Genomic DNA, 23577 nt, shown 5'->3' on the forward strand with positions numbered 1-23577 from the left:
GTAGGAAAACAATGATTTCATAAAAAGATTCATTTTTAGATGATATGGACTGACCACATGTGTCACCCTTTCTAAGAAAAGATGAAACAGCTCGAACGAACGCCTAAGTTCTGTTTTTAATTTTATTTAAATTTAGATTATATTTTATCATTCCATTATATTACACAGATATTGAATGATCAGACTTGACACCAAGAAATCACCCTCTGAACGATCCACAAAATACTTTTGAAGGGCGTAATTTAAAAAAAAATGTATTCATACATATCGGAATTAATTATTTAAATGTAATTTTCTCATGCTCAAGAATTGTTAATTTGATGTAGTGTTGTCGATGTTGCTTAAGTGCACTTTTAATTAACTCAGATCCATTTTTCTCCCATGATATCCGAGCTAATTATGAAAACTACCATAATTCAATTTGAACGAAAGTGCACTTGCGAACTATATGCACTTGCGAACTATATGCAATGCTATGGACCATATCGCTTTACCGCTAACGTGCTGTTTAACAAAAAATAAGAGAATGTTTACCCACTTTCTTTCATTTAAGATGGAGTCTTTCAAGCATGTTAACAACATTAGAAAGAGTTGGGGATCAGGATCTGGAAAAATGAAATTTGCAAAACCCACTGCACTTTATACACTTCAAACCCTAAAATGGTACTCCTGGTACTGTTGCTTATATAACGCGCCGTTAATTGTTTAGAAAGAAAGCTTTTCAGTTTCGTGTCCAAATGAGTTTTATACATGAATAGATAAATGAAATAATATGAATCATGACGGATCTGCCTCACGAATAAAGGAACACATGAAATAATATCTTTTTTTCAAAACATGAACTCATTTAAAAAATGGGGATAGGTTGTAAAATCTAATACACCCTCTTGCCATTAATATTAATGACAACTATGGTATTTCATGCAAATGCCAAGTCTTGCATGAAAAAGAATATATAAAACTACTGGTATTGGACTGCGTTTCTTGATTAGAGTGGCTTCTGATTTCAAAGAGGTATGTTGTTCTATATTATTACCATTTTTTGCATTTGTATTTTGTTCTATATATTTTCTTTGTATTAGCTGCATTACTTTTATTCAAATCTTTATATAACAGAGCTCGGGATGCCAGGAGAGCAACTAACTTGCGTTTTGCAGCTTGCTCATAAAACATATGGAGGATCCATGCTGCAGAAATCAAAAATGTCTGCAGTTTTCTCTAAATTAAATATCAACAGTTACTCAAAAAGAGAACTAAACGACCCTGTCACATTTTCACAAATAAAAGATTTCGTAATTTCTAAACGTGGCAAAAGTACAAAAAGAGAGATACAGGACAAAATTGAATTGCAATGCTGGTCGGCGTGTAAACGTACATTCTCTAGACAATCTTTCAATGAGTCTAATGTTTTCAAACTGTGGCAAATCTTCAACAGACTAACTGACGAGGAATCATATCCTCCAGTGATATCTAGCCAGGATTCTGGATGGGTCATCGACAAATTTGCTGCTTTTGTTGAAAGCGCCAAAGGATTCCGATTCGAACATACTGAGCTGTCATTTCAAGGTTTTCTCGACTGTCTGGAAAATCTATTTACATCTAAGTCAATTACACAAGCCACAAAGGAGATTCATGATTGGCTGGTTAAAGAAGTGCTCAGGGGTGGATGGGTTTATACGAGAAGTAGAAGCCGGTCGAATTGGTCCTTGTGGTCTAGAAAATGGATGACACTGTCCCCCGGAAAACTAATTTTTTCCCAGAGTAAGGCCTCCGAACATTCATTTGTAAATAAAAAGAGTATCTTTTACATCTCTGAACAAACAGATATCAAAATAATCAAATCAAAAGGTAAAGGAATAACATATATCATACAGGTATCTGATGCAGGTTCTTTTGAATGTCACATTGCAACTTTGGACCAAAGGAAAATGAAGGCATGGTTAACTGCTCTCAATGATTCAGTTAAATACTATATAGAGGACACAAGTCCTATTCGCAGTATTTTGATGAAACAAAGTGACGAGAAAAAGACAAATTTATATCGTTCTATTGAACGAGAGAAATCTTTTACACAGTCTAAGGAAGAACAGGAAGAGCGCAAAACCGAAAAAGAAAACGGAAAATTTGAATCAGATAATAAAGTGTTTGAAAGAGATTCATTTCAACTGTATTCTGTGAACATTGAAAGAGATAAGATTAAGACAATTTTTCTTGAATTAGATGAAGATGGAAATGGGGTACTTGATGAACAAGAATTTTTGAAGGCCCTTCGAGAATTTGGGCTGGATATAAATGAATTAGAAGCTAAAAACATTTTCAACGACATAGATGTTGACAGAAATGGAAAGATAATGTTTAATGAGTTCTATGATTACTTTCTTAAGAAAATCCTGAGTGACAAGAATTCTACTCTACCTAAAGCATTTATTGAAGCCGATCAGAAGCAAAAAGGCGCAATTAAATTCAGGCAATTTTCAGAGAATGTTAGGCAGAGAAGTCATTCCTTAACGCTTGACAAAATATTATCAACTTTTGATAAAGTTTGTCGCGGGGAGGGTGAAAATAAACTCACTTTTCAAGATTTTCAGTCAATTTCGTTTCTCGATGAAGTTTTTGAATTCCGATTGAGGTCAAAATTTGACTCTTGCAATTTAAAAGAACTAAGAAATAAAATAGAAGAACGATGGGAAAAATTCCAGTCCTTTAGGCGCGAGGGAGAAAATGGGGAAGTTGTAATGACAGGTGCTGACACAATCGTCGAAGATATTTTTCCCGGGGAATACAACCTGCGAGAACTTGCCCAGTTTGTTGACTTGCCAAAATTGTTACCCAGGAGGACTGTTGTAAACAATGTGTCATGGGAATCGGGAAGTTTTCCAAATACCTCCGGGAATCTTGTTTTTCCTGTTTCTTTTGACGGCACTATAGAAGTTGAAATTGCCACGAATGAACTCTTGGCCTACTATGGATGTACATTTGCTGATGATAATGCAGAAAAAATATCGATTCCATATCGACATGCTATACAAGATTTTACTTATGGAAATGATTATCTGGCTGATTATGTGGAGAAGAAAAATGGCGGAGCGGGGGTGGAACGGCATGGATTCTTACACATCGATTGTCCCTTAGATGACGAATCAGGATATTTTATTCTTGGGAAAATGAGCGGGGGTGAAATTCACTTAACAGCCTTTAAGATTCCCAGACGACACACCCTCTATGTACCAGGGAATTGTATTCATTCAAATGATTACTTAAGGGGGACATGGCGCACAATGTTGTCTGATGAAACTGATATAGATCACGTGCTCTTGAGAAGAAAAATATTTGATAATGAGGGACAAAGCCTAAGGTCATTCACCTTTAAATTTTCTTGGTGATATTCTTCCTCTTTTGTAATTAATGTTGAAAATGAAATTGAAAAATGATCGAGTTCTTTGTTGATGTATGATCATGCCACTTAAAGAAAAATTGCTTATGACTTTGCTACAACCTCTTTGAATAACTTGGAGACACAGACAGTTTACATCCCGTTGATATGTATTTCAAAAAGATACATTTGTCTGAATCAAGAATAATAAAATATACATGTGTGGGTAAGACAAGGATATTTACATTATTAGTCCCCTACCGGTGAAACCGGAGGGGACTATAGGTTTCCTCTGAGTCTGTCTGTCTGTCTGTCCCTCTGTCAGTCTGTCCCACTTGGTTTTCCGCACTTTTTTTCTAAACGCTTGCAGATATTGAGCTGATTTTTGTTATGTGAGTGTATCTTGATGAGTTACAGATCAAGTTTGCAGTTCGTTCCGCTTCAGTGATTTTTGGTCAAATTACGACCTTTTCAATTTTTCAGGGTTTTCCGCAATTTTTTTCTAAACGCTTGCAGATATTGAGCTGATTTTTGGTATGTGACTTTACCTTGATGAGTTTTAGATCAAGTTTGCATTTCATTTCGCTTTATTGATTTTTTACGGAATTGTGGCATTTTCAATTTTTAGCGGGGACCAGATTACACTTGCCGGTAGGGGACTAGTATTGCTAATGCAATACTCTCAGAATGCTTGTTTTATACATTGACTTAAGAGAACAACGTAAAGAAACAAGCAAATAAATAATCACATATATGTACAAAGGAACTTTATTACTTCATTACAGAAGATCAGTTTAAAGTACAAATGAAGTGATAAGAAAGTATGTGAATAACAAATATGTGAAATTATTTGAATAAAATTTGCTTTGACGCATGATAAAAATGGAAATTTAATACACAGAATTTAAACTTGTTACAGAATAATGGGTCCCATAGGTCTAAAAAGTTAATTAGCAAAACAAAAAAAAAATTCGTCTATAAAAGCCAACTCACCTGAAAAAATGCGTAGGAATTAATCATCAGCAAAATAATTACTTTCATTGTTGTTTTATTTTTTCTTCGGGAAAATATGGCCGAGCGGGCAAAGAACCTTCACTCACTTCAGTTTTATCAGAGCAAGAAGGATATTCGCCATAGAAAACTCTAATGTTTTAAACTAGAGTCTTTGATAGTTATACAAAGAAAGAATCCACCCAAAATTTTCAGTGATGTTAGTATTACGTTATTAAAGAATCATATAAAAAAAACAAGGAGAGGACATGTTTGCTGTTGTTCTTTTAATTTTAAAGATAGTTCTCTTTTTCTGACGTATTGCTCAAACTTAAGCAGTTTTACTGATGGTGTCATCTCATTTACAAAATGATGTCCTCTTATATACTAATAAAATATATTTCCAAATTTGGTTGGTTGTTGAGAGCAAAACTTTATGATAAGCGTGATGACTTCAACTTTGCTATCGGCAACTTTATTTATGTAGCAATGGACTTTTGCGAGAAGCGCTGACTTTCACAATCGACGGTTTACTTTTACACCAGGACAGTATATGGAAGCTCTTTTGCGATATAAAAATTAATGTTAATAGTTAATTAAAAGATAATAATGGGCCATTTCAAAGCACATATTACGTTGTCTAGGAAGGGAACGGCAACCATTCTATCCTCAACCCCATCCCTTCCCACATTGACAAACTCTTGCTTAGTTTTCCTTTCGGAATGTTTTTTCTTCCTTATTTGATTCCTTCAGAAAATAAGATTGAAAAGAGATACTAATCCTCACGAATAAATAATTTAAGCTAAGTTATTCTACCTCCCATCATCTCTTGCGTTGATTGCATACCAGTTAATCATGTAAGTGCTCCAAACAAAATATCTATAACCACTATCAAGGTTTTCTTATCTTTTATCAATTCCGTACCTCCGTACATAAGGTAGGTTTAAATGTCAAAGTAAGTCGTCGACTGTTAAAGTCGGTGCTTCTCGCAGAAGTCCAATATACCCTTGTCACCTGCATATGGAGTTTATGTCTCCCAATTTTGATTCGATATGCAAGAGCATGCTCCTCGTACCAACAATTTCTAAAACGAGGCAACCATTTGACAAACAAGTTGATGTAGCAAGGATATCAACAGTCTCGTTTGAAATTAACATTTTGCAATTTCTATGGTCGATACAATAACCTTGTCAGCAAATACAATCTATCATTTAGTCGAATGCTGACTTTTTTTTCATTCCATTTGTTAGGCCATTATCAAACTATGAATTTTCCGTTTGCCCGATCATGACAAGGAGAACACGGCGGGTGTGACTGGTCGACTGGGGATGCTTACTCCTCCATGGCACATGATCCCATCTCTAATGCTTTTAGAGGATCATGTTTGTTCTGCTCCCGATTTGTAATGTTTCAATGCCCTTTTGAGCTTGAATACTGTTCGTTATTTCCATCTTTCATAAATGATTATACAATAACTGACCGTTTACATGAACAAAATGTTTTTCTTCATATTTGAACCTTTTATCTTTGATATCTTTATATTTAAATTTTTCACGAATATCTATCACCTTGACAGTTACACCTTTACGAGTTTAGCTGGCTTCATCTCGATGCGCATATTTTCTAGAAGGAAATTGAATATTAAAAGAGGTGCTGTCGTGGTATCAGAATAACCCATTACATACAGGTGTAACGGTTAATAACATTCAAGTCAATCAATACACTTTATTGTTGTCATTGGTCATTGCACCTGAATTTATTTAGTTACAAGTATTTTATCCCATATGGGATAAATGGCAATAATTTTGTATTTCAGGATGTTTTGGAACTGAAAAGTGAAAATAAATTGAAGATGAATGAACAATGTTAAATTGTTTACTTAAGTTAAAACTTATGTCACATGTACTTTTATAACCCAACAATAATTAGCATTAAATGTATCGCTAATTAGTAAGTATTTAGATTATATTATAATAATTTCAATGTACTTTGAATATGTTTCGTATCAATCTGCAAACATTATATAAATATAGCCCTTTTATGAGGTTGATCCATAGATACATGTTGAACCATTCCTCACGATAAAGTAAAGAGTCGTCTTTATGATAACAATTGCTTCCGCGGTGGAGGTGGAGCTCGTGGATTTTCAGGTCTTGTGATTGGTCATCTACAAAATTACTTTATTAAAAATCATTCTTATTTTACATACAAAAACTCACCGTTCACGGTAGCTCAGTCGGTAGAGCGCTCGCTTCGTGATCGGGAGGTTGTGAGTTCGAATCTCGGCCGCGACTGACCTAAGTCGATAAAAAATGGGTAGCAACTGTTCCTTCGCAATGCGCTCGGCACTTTGAAGTGAAAGTTGCGGGTCCTTCGGATGAGACCTTAAAACCCGAGGCCACGTGTCACGGCAGGCGTTGGCACGATAAAGATCCCTCACTGCTCAATAGCCCTGAGTGCCGAGTAAAGGTCAAAATTTGAAGCCCTTCACCGGTATATGGTGACGACTCTATATGAGTGAAAATTCTCGAAAGGAACGTAAAACAACATACAATCAATCAATCAATCATACAAATACTCTAGGGTTGGTGTTGAAAAAATTATTTCATTGACAATATCTATGTAGTCTTTGGAGACCATTCCTTACAACAATCTTTTCGACTTTCGATAGGAATTGTGTTTCTTTATCAACCGACTTGTTTTTATATTCTTGTGAACCAAAATTTATTCAAAAACTTTTTTTATGAGCCTTCAACTCAATAGTTAGATATACCTATGATGTTTTATCAATGATGTTTTATCAATTAAGAGGGCTGGGTGGTCGTGGCCATTTTTAGACTATATTGATCTCCTTTAGAAGAAGAGCTCCATATAAAGATATGCAAATATGATCAAATTTTAAAACTAAAATGTATGAATTTTTTCTTTGCCAAATGATAGTTGACAGCTTAAGATATCATATCTAAAAAAATAAGTTATATCTTATGGTTAATTTGTTGACCCCCCAGCCTCCTTAACAATACACGTAGTTATTTTCATTCATGAAATATGGAGCTAACGAAGAGTATTCAAGCTCAATTTAGACAATACAAATCGGGAGCAGAGCAAACATGAACCTCCAAAACCATTGGAAGTGGGATCAGGTGCCATGGAGGATTGAGCATCACCTACCGATCGGTCACACCCGCCGTGTGCTTCTTGCCATGATAGGGAAAAAGGAAAAATCCGTAGACAATTCAGTGTGTAAATAATGGCCTAACAATTAGTATGAAAACAGTAAGCATTTGACTTACTGTAAGGTTGTATTTGCTGACAAGGTCATTGTATCGACCATAAAACATGTAAAATGATGAATTCAAACGAGACTGCTGATATCTTTGTTTCATCAACTTGTTTGTCAATAGCTTGTCTCGTTTAAGAAAGTGTTCATACGTAGAGCATGCCCATGCGTATCGAATCAAATGGGAGACAAAAACCCCATATGCAGGTGATAAGCGTTCGTTGCTTCATAAGTAAGTGAAGTTATAACGATTGAAAACTTGAAGCCTTTTTCTAATAAAATATCCAAATATGAAACAGATGTGTTAGACTCTGTGGTATCTTTTATTTCAAGCTCACTGGGATATATCGAGTCGACATGTAAACCAAAGTAACTATTGTTAATTGATAATATGTCTCGATATACCTAACTGTCGAGTTGAGGGCCACAGCAAGCATCTTTTTAATATCAACTTCAGAGTACTTATGTGTATGAATGCTTTTTAACAAAATAATTTTGCAAATGACCAGTGACAAGGTAAGTATATTTACGAGTTCATTTTAGTGAAAAAGCAGCGCTGTCTATGATGTCAAAAACCCTGGACTATAATTTATCGTGGGGAATGGTTGTATAAAGTGTTGAAAAGTGGTACGTTTTGATGTTATTGATTGTGATTTCAAATTTTCTAGAAGTTCCTTGGAGTGTGTAAGTATCCACACCTGAATAACACCACTTCTCGAATATACTGTTGTACAGTACTCCTGAAGTTTCTCCTTCACTGTTATTAATATTTTAGTGAGGAGTAAAGAAAGAGGATTGGTAGAACATTTACTGGAACCCGCTATGTATCTTTGTAAGGATTTTTACGGAGTTTTGGAACCCTGTATACGAACTGGGAATTAAAAAACGCTACTAAGTCTACCATATCTGTTTCATATCTAGATTTTTACCTACTATAGACGATAATGACCAACTAATAACTAAAATGTATGACAAACAGGATGACTTATTTTATGTAGCAATATTCCAACCTCACTTGAGACACAAGAGCATTCTCTAAATCCGATCATTTTTTAAAAGTGACAAATAATTTGATGTTACAAGGATTTCAACAACGCCATTTAAAGTAAGTTTTTCGCAAATTCTACATTCGTTATAAAGGCCTTGTTTGTAAATACAACCTATCTTTGGGGCGTATTTTTTCTGACATGCTTCATACTATTTGTTGGGTCAATGTTTTATAATAATTACTTTTTATATTAAATATACTAAATACTCGACAGGGGATGCTTATATATATATACATCCCTATATATATATATATATATATATATATATATATATATATATATATATATATATATATATATATATATATATATAGAGGGATGTCAACGAATTGTCGACTATTCGACTGTCAGTCGAATGGACCGACGATCGAATAATGAAACGATATTCGAATATTATAATTTTAAAAAAAATGCAATAAAAGAGTGATAACGATATGGAATTCTCATTTCAAACTTTCCTCGGAGACAGTTGATAAGATAATTTTCCTCTACAAAAAAATTGATTTTCCATGTGCGTATAGAAAGTACAGTAATTATAAATGCTTCTCTACCGCAAGAATTATCTACCAGTTTTTGCTTGTGTTGTTTTTGTAATAAATCAACCATCAATATATATACTGGGCTTTATTTGTAAAATAATTAATTGGACTTGATTTTATACGATGTACCAATTATCTTTTATTTTAAGATTGCTCAAATGCATGGAACATGTGACATGTTTTGACGCTTCGCTAATTATTAAAACAACTTGCATTTTAAATTGTTTATAATTAAGGACATTTTGATAGCCAGAACAATCAATAAATGAATAAGCCGTAACTAACTGTTTAACAATTTAACAGCCGACTTGCGTTTGGATAGTTTGAGATTAACCCCCTCCCTAATTTATTTCATAATAAGCATTAAAAATTATCGGCTAGCAAATTTTGAATGCTCACTTAAATAAAAACTAACTGCATGTACAGACCAATTTATGAATTCGATTGATGGGGAAATCAAGAATTTAGGAAAATTAGATTTCTAAATTTTTTTCATATATTCTTGCTATTCAACGTTACGCTGCATTAATTTTTATGTTATATTTTAAACAGTTAATCTGTTTTTGAATTATAAACACGTCAAGTACCAGTGAAGTTTGAAATAAAATTTTATTTTCAGAAAATGTTCCGAAAATTCGACTATCGTTCGAATAATGCAATCGAATAATCGACTAAGGAAAATAACTATTTTGACATCCCCAATATATATATATATATATATATATATATATATATATATATATATATATATATATATATATATATATATATATATATATATATATATATATATATATATATATATATATATATATATATATATATAAGGGATGTCAACAAATATTCGAGTAATCGACTATCGTTCGATCATACCGACTATCGATTAAATTTTTTTAGTCGGTAATTCGTTAAAAATTTGCTACTTAATAGAAATCTTAAATTCAAGGTAAAAAAAAATGGAAATGCTCAGTTCATTTATGTTCAATGATTTCGTGAGTAAAACTCAGGGAAAGGCTTAACCGGTCTTTGTTAATTGTTCAAAAGGAATTTTTTTGTTTGGCAAACATGCATTGGCATACTTTAAAAACTGTCAGATCCAAATTGTAAAATTTCAACTTGCAATTCTGTAAGATCTCGTATAATGCAACTATTAATTAATGAATAACAATTAAACAGCTGTTACATATTTGTAAATACATGTAAATTGTGGGATAGTTATGAGCGTGTTTCTTTCTGATATTAATATCAATCATTTCAAAATTGTATTGAATGTTTTCAAAAAATCTCATAATTAAAATTTATCACAAGCTCTCTGTTTTTATAAGAGTTACGCTTTAATTGTTTAACGATCACGGGTCACTGTGAAGACACATTCAATGGCTTAAGGTAAGAAATCAACAACAGGTACAAGTACTAGCAGCATGAAAAGAAAAGATAAATGCGAGCTTTTGATATTCTGTATATAAAATGTGCAGTAAATATTATATTTGAAATCAAATACATTGGATACATATATTTATTACAACGTAAATGTTAACTATTCAATAATTCGTTGTATAATGGTGATAGCGTAAATTAAATATTGTACAGGCTAGCAGTCTGTTAAATGCAATTTTCTGCACTTTCTGGGAAAAATGCTAATTAAAGAAATAAGTTTGATTTAGTAGCTAAATAAAGCTACTTCAGGTAGGTAAATAAAGCTATTACGTAGCTAAATCTAGTGATTGTACTAGACCTGGTTAAAGACAAATAGGAAAAATGACATGAAAAAATTAATTTAAATTTCAACGAGTACTCGACTATCGTTCGACTAAAGCTTCCGACTATTCGACTAAGCTGTCCGAGTAAAATTGATATCCCTAATATATATATGTGAACCATTAATAAATGTTGGGCAAACAAACTGCAAGAGGTCATCGTTATAAAGTTTCCTACAAAACATTTACAAAATATCCAAACTTGAAACTGATTGAAAATCTAATATTTTAGGAATAGTTACTGTAAGAGATAAAGGTCTTGCACAAAGAAATCTATGAAAATTATCTTATTTGTTAATTGTAACATGAGTTTGAGAGTCCTATGTTTGGTTTCTTTTCTTTGGATCTTAAGATTCGAAAAGATCATTGTCATTTCGCTAAATATCAATGTGTAATCATTAACGCTGAGGTTTTGAGCTTCAGTAAAATGATGTGAGTGATTTGTTTTGAATACCTCTCTGTGCTTTTGACCCATGTTCGACATGTTTCATACCAATTGTTATCCTATTATTTTCATATATTCTGACAATGGATTACTTACACGTATCAATATACAGGCCTCACAGCGGGTATGACCGATCAACAGGGGATGCTTACTCCTCCTAGGCATCTGATCCCACCTCTAGTGTTTCCAGTGGGTCAACGAATTTGCCTCGTTCAAGATTTGTATTGTTTGAAGGATTTATAAAATTGATCATCTTTTGTTATCTTCGTTTTTTTTTTGTTTTTTTTTTTTTTGTTTTTTTGTTTTTTTTGTTTTGTTGTTTTGTTTTTTTGTTTTTTGTTTGTTCATTCAGAGACATAGCCCTGGCTGTTATATGCAGAATATCTGGTATATCTTTTAAACAGAGAGCATATATGGAAAAATATTGCATTGACAACGTTTGTTTTCTGTATTTGTGAAGTGAAGCATTTTAGTGGCTTTTAAAGTTGATAGAGAACAAATGACTGTATAAATAATACCCTGCCTTGAATCACAGAAAAAATAGAAATTAGAGGTGATACACTAATATAAGAATTTATGACGATTAGTCGGAAATCATTGAAAGGGAAAAGATTTTTTAAAAATTTTGCTGTCCCATTTTCCCCTAAGATCTGCAGAACAGCTTTAATAATTACCGGTCTTGTGGAGAAGGCTTTCCCCTGTAACCCCCCCTCCCCCCGGAAAACTGGTTATAGAGTAGGATCCCCCGGAAAATTGGCTGTAGAGCAGGATTCCCCCCACGGAAAAATGACTCTAAAGTAGGATTTCCCCTGAAATCCTATATCAGAGTCAATTTTCCGGGGGGAAGTCTTATTATGTGTTATAGTTATAGAGTGCGATTTCCACCAGAGCCAACCCCCCCCCCCCCCATAATAAAATATCATGGCTATACGTATACATGGAGGAAGGTTTGTTACAAGTGTTTGAAAGCATTGATACAAGGGGGGTCCAACTCTGAGGAAGAACGAGGGGGGGGGGGATTTGGCTCTATTGTGAGATTTCCCCTCGGAGGGAATCCCACTCTATAGTTTCCGGGGGAAACTGGCTATGGGAGAAATCCTCTACAACACCTGTAAAGTTATCTTAAAGTTGAATTTAGTCAACAAAGCATGAAGGGATACATATGTTTCTGTTTCTGAATAATACTTCAAATTTAGTCAGCAGAATTCATACCCCTACATCTAAGTTTTAACCTATGTAAAATGACATGCATGTTTAATTACCTTAATCTTCTCTCTTCTAAAACTAATAATTAATGCTTGAAAATCAATATTTCTTATTGCTTTCCTAAAGCTATTTTGAGTCATAATCTTTTTTTTCATGTAACATAATTGTTAAAATATTCAGTTATACAAACACTGTGGAAGGTTTGCCAGTGCTAATGATTAACTTTCCTCAATGGGGAATTTTCTCCCTGAATTATATAAGTTTCAACATCCTATTTTTGTATTTCCTCGATAGAATCCCTTTTCTACTATAGATAAGGATATAAAACAAAAACTTCCTGTTTTGGGGGGTGGTTTCTCTCAGTTCAGGATGTTAATTTCCTCCATCCACTATTTTATGCAACAATGTACAATAGCACATAATACTCAATAAACTGTTAGTCATATACAATATAATATGTTCTCTCATTTTACTTTTTTAATTTTTATTTTGTCTTGTTTTATACCGTATAAATTATTCCTAACATGCATTCCTATTAATGATCGAAGATAATATAGTTGTTAGGACCAGACTCTGAACTATGTTTGTATGTGGTATAGCTGTTAGGACCAGGCTCTGAGCTATGTTTGTATGTGGTATAAGTGCTAATACAAGGCTGTCACCTATGCCTGGTATGTGGTGTAACTGTTAGAACCAGGCTGTGAGCTATGGTTGGTATGTGGTATAGCTGTTAGGACCAGGATCTGACCTATGCTTGGTATGTGGTATAGCTGTTAGGACCAGGATCTGACCTATGCTTGGTATGTGGTATAGCTGTTAGGACCAGGATCTGACCTATGGTTGGTATGTGGTATAGCTGTTAGGACCAGGATCTGACCTACGGTTGGTATGTGGTATAGCTGTTAGGACCAGGATCTGACCTATGGTTGGTATGTGGTATAGCTGTTAGGACCAGGATCTGACCTACGGTTGGTATGTGGTATAGCTGTTAGGACCAGGATCTGACCTATGGTTGGTATGTGGTATAGCTGTTAGAACCAGGCTCTGAGCTATGCCTGGTATGTGGTACAGCTTTTAAGACCATGAAATATGGTTGGTATATGGGACAGGCTTTGTACAGGTAAAACAGGAAACGAGGCACTTCAACCTCAAAACAGTCCAGGTATCTAAACCTTAAAACTACAGCTGACTTCAGCATTAAGGTAAGTATAAATGTTTAGTTTTGGAATTTTGTTTTACCTTGTTAGTCAAGAATAGATACAAATATGTATACTTCTACGATATTAATCTGGTTTACTATTGACAAAGAGAAGGATAAAGGTATCTAAACAATTCATACCTTATATTTAAGGAATCATGAACCAGGAAGTCATTCTTTTGATAATTTTATTTTTTCAATATACATGAACAAATCTTAATTTACGACTTTTGTTTTCTTGCCTAGAGAATATCTTGATTTATCATAACTCAGAATGTGTACATATTTTTACTGTATTTCTTATTTTGATGAAGTGTTTATCAGATTTTTATAAAAAAAAAAAAAAACATTCTTCGTAATTTCAAAAAAAAAAATAATAATAATAAAGTAATTGATACATAGCTTTTTCGGAAAAAGATTCTTGAAAGTTAACTCAGTTTTTTTTTATTCCAGTGAATAGCATTTCTTTTGCCTCCCGCCCCTACAGAGGACACTTACACATAGTGCTGACCTAGTTTTCATCGGTTTTAATTCCTGTTTAACTACAGGAACTAGATAACATTTTGAAACGCAAGCTAAGGAGAAAAGGTTAGTGATTTAAGTTAGCATCATTGTGGCTTTTCTGTTTTAGTAGTACTTTAATTAACAATTAAAGTAAAGACTACTGATGATTTGTCGAACATTAGAAGACATTTGGCAAGCTTCAATAAATCTGACGCGGTATTGTATTTTTAGACCTACAGAAAAACCAGGATTTTCTAAGTTGGTCTTTTTTATGTAACAGGAAGAATGGATCACGTACATATGTACTTCTAATGATACGCCTAATAATTGACCCATAGCGTTTATTACATCAATGACAGGTCATATTTTTTTATGAATACTAAACTATAACATTAGGACATGACATCTTCGGAAATATTGTTGGCTTCATTGAGCAGGAGACTCGTAACCATAAACGGCAGTTTTTTTTTAATTAAGTTATTTTAGAATCAAGGAAGTTAGGCTGTTCGGTTTATGTCTTTTATACTTCCGTCAATTATTACCATACACAACTTAAAAAAAACATAACATTAAGTAATTTGGGACAACTGTTGAATGCCGAAGAAAATTCAGAAAATACGTCCTTGTTTAAAGGGTTACACAATAGATTATACAAATATAAACAAGAGAATTGTTCTAGTTAATTGAAAGGTAAAGAGTAAACAGGCATTAAAATAATAAAAGAATTGGATTAAATTATATTTTGGAATATTGTGTGTATGGTTTATTATAAAATGAAAAGTCACATAAAAGTCATTTATAGTTTCATGTGACTTTATAAATCAAATTTACTTAAAATTGGTACAATTTTTTTATGGCAAGCTACAGTAACTTTTACACACGGGCACTGGAAGTTAATGTAAATATATAGTATGTGCATGCATATGCATACTGCACATACTATATATTTACATTAACTTCCAGTGCCCTTGCTTTTACATTGAATTTTTGTTTTTCCCTGCTGTCCATCCATAATCGGGGACTCCTTTGCATTTGCTTTTAATTTATGCACCCTGAGCTGTTTATCAATGCATCAAAAATACCCCTATTGCTTTGAACATCATATGAACAAGACTATCCCAAATTAAGCTTATCAGTGCGACCTACAGTGTGACAGACTTAAAAATGCAAGTTGTAGCCAATCAAAAAACAAACGAATGGTTTATCAAAAGAATGTCTCGGTATTGTATAGGATGTCTTATCGTCTAGGAAGAAGTATGTCCCATCCATATACCCACTGAGCTAGACGTGCAGTTCAGGTGTTTTATTGCTAAAAGAGGATTCATTTGTTGGCAACAAATATGTATGCAGATTGACGTATTTCAGAATATTTTTTTGATTGACAGAGGAAATATTTATACACATGTGGAAATTTTCTTCTAGGAAAAAGAAGTTTTCTAAACCACAGGGTAGAATGGCGAGACAAGAAACACAGTGTGTCATTCACCATTCAAAGCTGACTTCCTATTGTAACGTTTGTGGCGAATTTGTGTGCAATTTGTGTAAGCAGTCTAAATACGGAAAACATGAAGGTCATCATTACATGACAGTTACGGAAAAGACAAATGAATTAAAGGAAGAAATTTCAGAATATCAAAAGATGATAACCGATAAAAGTCTTAAACCGCTTCGGGAAAATATTCACGAGCACTACTTAGTCAAATCTCGCCTAGACAGTAACTGTGATGAACTCACCAGTGAAGTCGAAAAGAGAGAGAAGCATTTTATCAAAGAGATACAAAGAGCATCACAGAAGTTGAAAAACATTATAAATGGACACAGACTTGAATTCAGTCCTGGCTTAGCGAGCAGAATTGCGCAACTTGAGGATAAGAAACGGGAAATTGACAGTTTGATGAAAACTTGTGAAAATGTGATTAACACAGGAAACACCTATGAAATTTTGGAGTTCAGTAAAACAAAAAAGTCTGATTTGAATACAACACATAGTTCTCCGAGACAGGTCCCAAAGTTAGAATTGCACACACCTAGGTCTGGCTCTCTTGTTGGTGACAGCTTTGGAAATATACGGAAGTCAAGGGCTATTTTCACAGATGAAATTAAAGTATTGAAATCTTGGAGCTATGACATGTACATTGAAAACATGTTCACGAGAAATGACTGCGTCTGGATTAGTAAGACGGGATTTTTTGTGTCTGTGAAACCAAAGACAGCCGAGGAGGTAGAAAGAAAGCTCTGTCCTGTTCATCCTTCCGGTTTTATAGTGACAACTTCTGGAGAAATAATATATTCTGTATCTAATGAACACTGTATATACAAAATAACCCCGGCGTTAACCGTGCGGTTAAAACACTCTTACCCTTATTTACCATGTGGATTGTGTTTGGCCATTAATGGCGGATTCTATGTGACTATGCATAAACACGGAGCTGACGGGAAAATAGTGCATTATTTTAATGAAGAATGCGCAGACTGGTTGGAAATAATGTGCTACCGAAAGGGAGTATCCCTTCTGAAGAAACCTATTAAGATTGTTGAGAATGGTAATAGAGACCTTTGGGTCGTTGATGCTGCCTCTGAAAGTGTTATCGCAATGAACAGTGCGGGAAAATTTAAATTCGAATACACTGGAAGCCGAACATGTTTTGAACCAATTGGTATATGTACTGATTCTAGATATAATGTACTTATTTCGGATTTTGGACATAAAATGATAGATATACTACTTCAAGATGGCCGATTTCTAACTTCAATAAAGCTGCAGCCATTGGGCATCAGCCGACCAATGGGACTCTGTGTTACAAAGGACGGTCATCTATGTGTGGGACAGGGTAATGGGTGTGTCCATGTATTACGATATTAACAATGATTGTCATACTCAGGTGCAATATGGTGATATTATATTCTCTTTATCTAGTCAGTATTCATAATATGATTATTTTTGAAATATAAAGTCTGTTTCGTCTTTGCAAGCCTTTGGTCAAACTTATCTTAGTTGAAAATAAAATGAATGTAAAATTACCTTTTGGAGTTCGTACTATGAACTCATTGCGATATAGCAATAATATCAGATTTTTTAAAAACATAACCTGGTGATATGTAATTACTTAAGTATGGTAAATTAGTCGTTACAAATCCGTTCTGAACAACAGACAAATGCTTAAAGACTTGATGTAGTTGCAAGAGCATTCATAAACTTCATTTTGCAAGAGCATTCGTAAATTCATTTTTACCTAGGTCTTTCGGATGAGACGGTATAAACCGAGTTCCCGTGTCACAGTAGATGCTGGCACGAAAAAGATCCCTCAATGCTCAATGGCCCTGAGTGCCCGAGCATAGGCCAAAATTTGCAGCTCTCCACTGGCAAGACTAGTGGTGGCGTCTCCCTATGAGTGAAAAATTCTTGAGAGGGACGTTAAACAACAAACAAACAAACATTTTTACCTTAAATTCAGAACTTTATACTTCAGTAAATTGGAAAACTGAATTTATTTACCTGTTCAACATGAAACTTTATAATTCTTTGAATTATAAACAATCGGAATTTTGAATAACAATTAAGAAATATACGATTTTTTTTCTGAGAAGTTTTGGTCCATCATCTGTAAACCCACGGTCAGTCTCGCATACGTATTTAAGTGTTTGTGAGATTGACTGTGGGTTTTAGTCAGGGTATTGATAATAAGGTGTAAAATGGGAAATGTTGTCATTAAAAATATTATCAAGTACTTCCTGTTCTTTAATTATAGACAATCTAAAAATAAGCAAGAGTTTAAAAAGTCAGACTCTTATCTATAGATTGACCTGTAATCTTGGCCTCTACACACCTGTCAATGGTAAATGTGCAGTTATATTCAAAGTGGAACAGGTCCTAAGACCATAAACTGAAAACAGACTTAAGTCAAAATTTTGATTTTTAATATCTTAAGTTTTATCTAATGTACTTGCTTAAAAAATTGCATAAAACATTTAAATATAAACATATGATGAACATTTTCTTACATTATCAAAATTATTTCAAAAGTTGTATTGGTTTTAAATTTGACTTAAGTCTGTTCTCAGTTTATGGTTCTGGGGCTAGATGTAATATTTGCAGATTTTTTCTCTTTATATTATCATTACTTCTTATGTTAGTTCATTCATTTATAGTGTTAGTTCGCGAAGTGTCTTAATAGTCACTTAATATCAGCTGCATTACAATCCATTAACTATTTTATAGTATTTCATACCTGTGATTAATGAAATATTTCTTCTTCTTTTTTTTAATTTTAGCCAAAGATAACAAATCCAAAGCTTGCATAATAAAATTTTTGAGCAATTGGTTTTCTGACACACAAACTGGTCATAAATCATTTTTTCTGGGTTAAAGATCAAAACATGTGACACAAACGCGGGATATTCTGAAGTGTTCTACAAATATTTTAAATCAAAACCAAAAGACCGACACGGTTTAGAACGGAAATGGGAGATATAAAGATTGCTGAATTTCTTTTTCTCATTGACAACACGATAATGCTGCCCGATTCTACCTCGCCTTCAAAAGTACTCGGGAAGTTGCCGCCTTTTAATTTCAGTCATGCAGTACATGTAGTAAGAATAACGTGTATTGTATACATGTTTCTTGATACCAATGCTTAAATGGAAAAAAATCGGTTCTTTTGGGGATTTTTTTTTTAAATATCTGTAATGTCGAGCATTGATGAGAGAAGATGAGAGCGTCATAATGTTCTCTATATGAGAGACAAGGCCTCTGTATTGTGCATTCGGTAAAATGCTTTTCTTAGATAAGAGGAAAATTGACCTTGATTGTTACTTTAGTATTGTATGAGTCCGTTTCTAGGTGGGACCAAATTGTTCATAGCCTTAGAAACTACATGTACCACTAGTATTTGGTCAGGATTCCAAGATCATGATAATGTTCATGCAGCTCGTCTCCTAGACGTTCAGGAGTAATAAAAAGAATGACGTTAACGAACAGTGATCTATTTTTTAGGAAAAAAATAAACTACAAACAATACAAATTGTAAACACTGCATAAAACACGGACCCCTGGAAATTCCAGAGGTGGGATCAGGTGCCTGGAAGGAGTAAGCATCCCTTTTCGATCGGTTACGTCCACTATGAGCCCTATGTATTTTATCAGGTAGGCGGAATATTAGCCAGATTTAGTCCTAACAATTGGTAGAAAATGTCAGGTCAAAATACGACCCAATGATAGGTTATATTTACTACTAAGCTGCTTCCTATAATCCTGCACACAGTTTACCTGCTAGATGTCTATTGGTAAACAAGGCAACTTAATCAGTCACATTCTAGGGTCTTAACCCCTCTTGACCCAGGGGCCACGAATTTTACAATTTTGGTATAGAGTTAAGTATATTCATTGTAATCAGGCAAGCAGTGTATCCTGCTAGATGTCTATGAACAAAGATTTTCTGAACCCTGTACCCAGCAGCCAGGAATAAATGAAAATTGTTAAAAATTTACACAAGAATTGTAATCATTGAAACATTTTCCCACTAGATATCTATGAAAAAAGATTTTCAAAGATTTAATGTTTTTCAATATATACATGTCTATGACCAACTCAGACACAACCATAAGGCCAATGACCATTAATTTTATAATTTTGGTGAAAGGTTAAGTACTCATTTCAATAATTCAAACATTTGATGCCATCCTCTTAAGTCAAAACATGGAACAGAGAAGATTTTCAAAGAAATAGTGCATTTACACCATATAGTTACTAGAGCCCCACCCTACCACCAGAACTCCTCACCATGTACTTAGTTTGTCTACAGAATATAAAGGGGTAGAGAGGAAGCTTTTAGAAAGAATTTATGCATTTTCACTATATGTTCAATACATCCCCACCCTAACTCCAGAACCCCTGACTATGGGGCATGAATTTAACAATTATGGTAGAGGACTCATTGCTTGTTACAATCATGCCAACAGTTTGACTACTTGATGGCCAGGAGTAAAGAAGAAGATTGCATCGATTTTGATGCTTTTAGCCCCAACTCCCGGGCCCAAGGGGGAACATGAAATTTAAAATTTTTGTTCCAATTCACTTTTAGATACTAATTTGTTGAAATTGGTTTAGCGGTTCCAGAGAAGAAGCTGAAAATGTTCAAATGTTAACGGAAGACTGACGATGCACGCCGACGGACGAAAACAGACAGCAATAGGGCACCTGAGTGTGACTCAGGTGACCTAAAAAAGACAAACTCGACCAGGCCCAGACGGCTTAGAGTCTGAACCCTGGACCCAGAACAATGACTTTAACAATTTTGGTAAAAGGTTAAGTATGAAATATATGGAGATAACGAACAGTATTCAAGCTCAAAAGTTCATTAAACAATACAAATTAGGAGCAGAGCAAACACGGACCTCCAAAACATCAGAAGTGGGATCAGGTGCCATGGAGGAGTGAGCATCCTCTGACGACCGGCCACACCCGCTGTGTGCTCCTTGTCATGATCGGGAAATAACGGGAAAATCCGTTGGCAATTCAGTGTGTAAATAATGGCCTAACAATTAGTATGAAAAAACATCAGTCAGCATTTGACTCAAAGATAAATTGTATTTGCAGGTCATTGTATCGACCATAGAACTTACGAAATGATGACTTTAAACGCTGCTGATATTCTTGTTCCATCAACTTGTTTGTCAATAATTTACCTCGTTTTAGAAATTGTACATACGTAGAGCATGCTCTTGCGTATTGAATCAACTGAGAGATATAAACCCCGTATGCAGGTGATGAAGGTATATTGCTGCATAAGTAAGGGAAGTTAAAGTCATCACGTTTATCATAAAGCTTGGTTGTTAGATTACCATTAACGTCTTTTTCAAGTATGAAACAGATGCGTCACACTCTGTGGTATCTTTTTTCTCAAGCTCACATGGTATCTTTTATCTCAAGCTCACCGGGATATATCGTATCGACATAAGAATGGAAATAACCATTGTTAATTGACAATACGTCGTCGATATATCTAAATGTCGAGTTGAAAGCCACAGAAAGTGTTTTCTTCTTTCCACGTATAAGATTTTAGACAAATTCTGCTTCATATGAATACAAAAAAAGGTCTACTAATAACGGGCGCAATTGGTACCCATGGGAATTCCAATAGATTGTTGGAAGACCTGGTCTCCAAAAACCACATAGATATTGTCAATCAGAAACTCAAGCATCTTTTTAATGTCAACTTCAGAGTACTTGTGTGTACAATCAGAGTGTTTTCTAACAAAATAATTTTGCAAATGACCAATGACAAGGTAAGTAAATTTACGAGTTCCATCTCTATTGAAAAAGCAGCTGTCAATGATATCAAAAAGCCTGGACTTTAATTTATCGTGGGGAATGGTTGTGTATAAAGATGAAAAGTTTTTTAAGCTGTTGATTTTGGTAAATTCTTGTGATTTCAAATTTTCCAAAAGTTCCTTGGAATTTTTAAGTATCCACATCTGATTTACACCACTTCTCAAATATATTGTTGCACAGTACTCTTGAAGTTTCTCCTTCACTACTGTTAATATTTTAGTGAGGAGTGAAGAAAGAGACTTGGTTGAACATATACTGGAACCCGCTATGTATCTTTGTTTGTAAGGACTTTTATGAAGTTTCGGAATCCAATATAGATATGGTAATTCAAATTCATTTTGGTTGTTTGGAATATTAAAAATATTCAAAACTGACATATGATTTTGAAGAATTTCTTCCTTAGGAAGGGAACTATGAGTATAAGTTGGATTACCACTTGTAGAACTAAATCCAAGTTCCTCTAAAATACATTTTATATAATTAGCCTTACAAATACAGACAATGTTGTTACCTGCTTTGTCAGCAGGGAGCAGTACGTACTGATATGTAATCTATCTAATTCTTTTTTCACCTCTGGATTATTGAATACAGGATAGATGGTTCTCATATTGCCCCTCAGTCTTTTAATTCGCGATCCATAGTAGTCATACAAATAGTCCATCTGCGAAATGTTGTTGAGAAAAAGCAATTTTCAAACATGCAAGTACTTCCAAGATGTGACCTACTTGGGCCTGAACATTATCCTCGAGCCATGATTTATTTTTTACAGTCTTGGTAAAGGGTTACGCACTTACTGTAATCATGCAAAGCGTTTGCCTGCTAGATATCCAGCTTAACAACATAGTTAAATGAACTTAGGGGTCGTACAGTAGAGGTTATTGCTGGCATCAATCATGTTCATAGATTGCCTCCTTGATGTCCAATAAAGAAATAAAGAAAACTTTAAAGTTTAAAGATATAATGCAATGTCAATATATGACCAACTTATCATAACCCTTGGGCCTGAACCTGATATCAGTGTAAACCAATACAAAGATTTACATTTTTTCAAACGTTTATTAAATCCACCATGATTATGTGATACTAGTAGTTAATAAATATCAATTTAGGAATCACATCAGAGTAGGCCAATATACTCTTAACATACAAAGGTATTAAGATTAGATCAAACTATTGCCAAAATCCAAAAAGGTTGTAAAATTCAGAAAAGTAACAAAAAAAGTCCAAAAAGTAAAAGTTTCAGTAGTGAAAAGTTATGCATGAGAACGGTTTTTCCCCGGCAAATAGTGTACTACATGTATAGTAATTTATGCACAGAGGATATTCATGATCACAAATAGAAAGTGCTTTCTAGCCAGCTCTTTACACCTAAAATTTGTCCCTAGTTTTGTGTTTTTATCATTGAACTCCAAAATGGTACAAACCCTCCTATCAAGGTATATCAAATAATGATTGTGGTTCCCACCCCATGCATCAAACAGGCGCTCCATCACAACTGGGATTCCGTAGTCCTCACCCTATCACAACTGGAGTTCGTAGTCCCGACCCTATCAAAACAGGGGTTTTGTAGTCCCCACCCAATAAAAATAGGGGTTCTGTAGTCCCCACCCCATCTAAAACAGGGGGTTTTGTAGTCCCCACCTCACCACAACTGGGGTTCTGTAGTCCCCACCAATTCACCACATGGGGTTATGTAGTCCCTATCCCGTCACAACAGTGGGTATGTAGTCCTCTTTCCAACACAAGTGGGGTTCTGTAGTCCTCACCCAATCACAACAGGGTGTTGTGTAGACCCCGTCCCGTCCCAACAGGGGGTTATGTGTCCCCATCCCATCACAAGAGAGGTTCTGTAGTCCCCGCCCCATTACATCCGGGGGTCTGTAGTCCCCATCCAATCACAAGTGGG

General features: G+C 34.4%; 1 protein-coding gene and 1 long non-coding RNA gene across 2 annotated transcripts in view; one reads left to right on the forward strand and one right to left on the reverse strand.

Moving 5' to 3' along the window:
• LOC133186153 (uncharacterized) overlaps positions 1-23577 on the reverse strand; it is a 235607-nt gene that overhangs the window by 207268 nt on the left and 4762 nt on the right. The window lies entirely within an intron of this gene.
• Positions 14347-17362, forward strand: LOC133186152 (tripartite motif-containing protein 2-like). Its single transcript, XM_061321424.1, has 2 exons — positions 14347-14425; positions 15764-17362. Exon 2 carries the CDS (start codon positions 15795-15797, stop codon positions 17202-17204), a length of 1410 nt encoding a protein of 469 aa, XP_061177408.1. The 5' UTR covers positions 14347-14425; positions 15764-15794; the 3' UTR covers positions 17205-17362.

This window comes from Saccostrea echinata, unplaced genomic scaffold (genome assembly GCF_033153115.1).
Source record: "Saccostrea echinata isolate AGI-Se365-2 ecotype Australia unplaced genomic scaffold, CSIRO_AGI_Sech_v1 ptg000012l, whole genome shotgun sequence".
Lineage (NCBI taxonomy): Eukaryota > Metazoa > Mollusca > Bivalvia > Ostreida > Ostreidae > Saccostrea > Saccostrea echinata.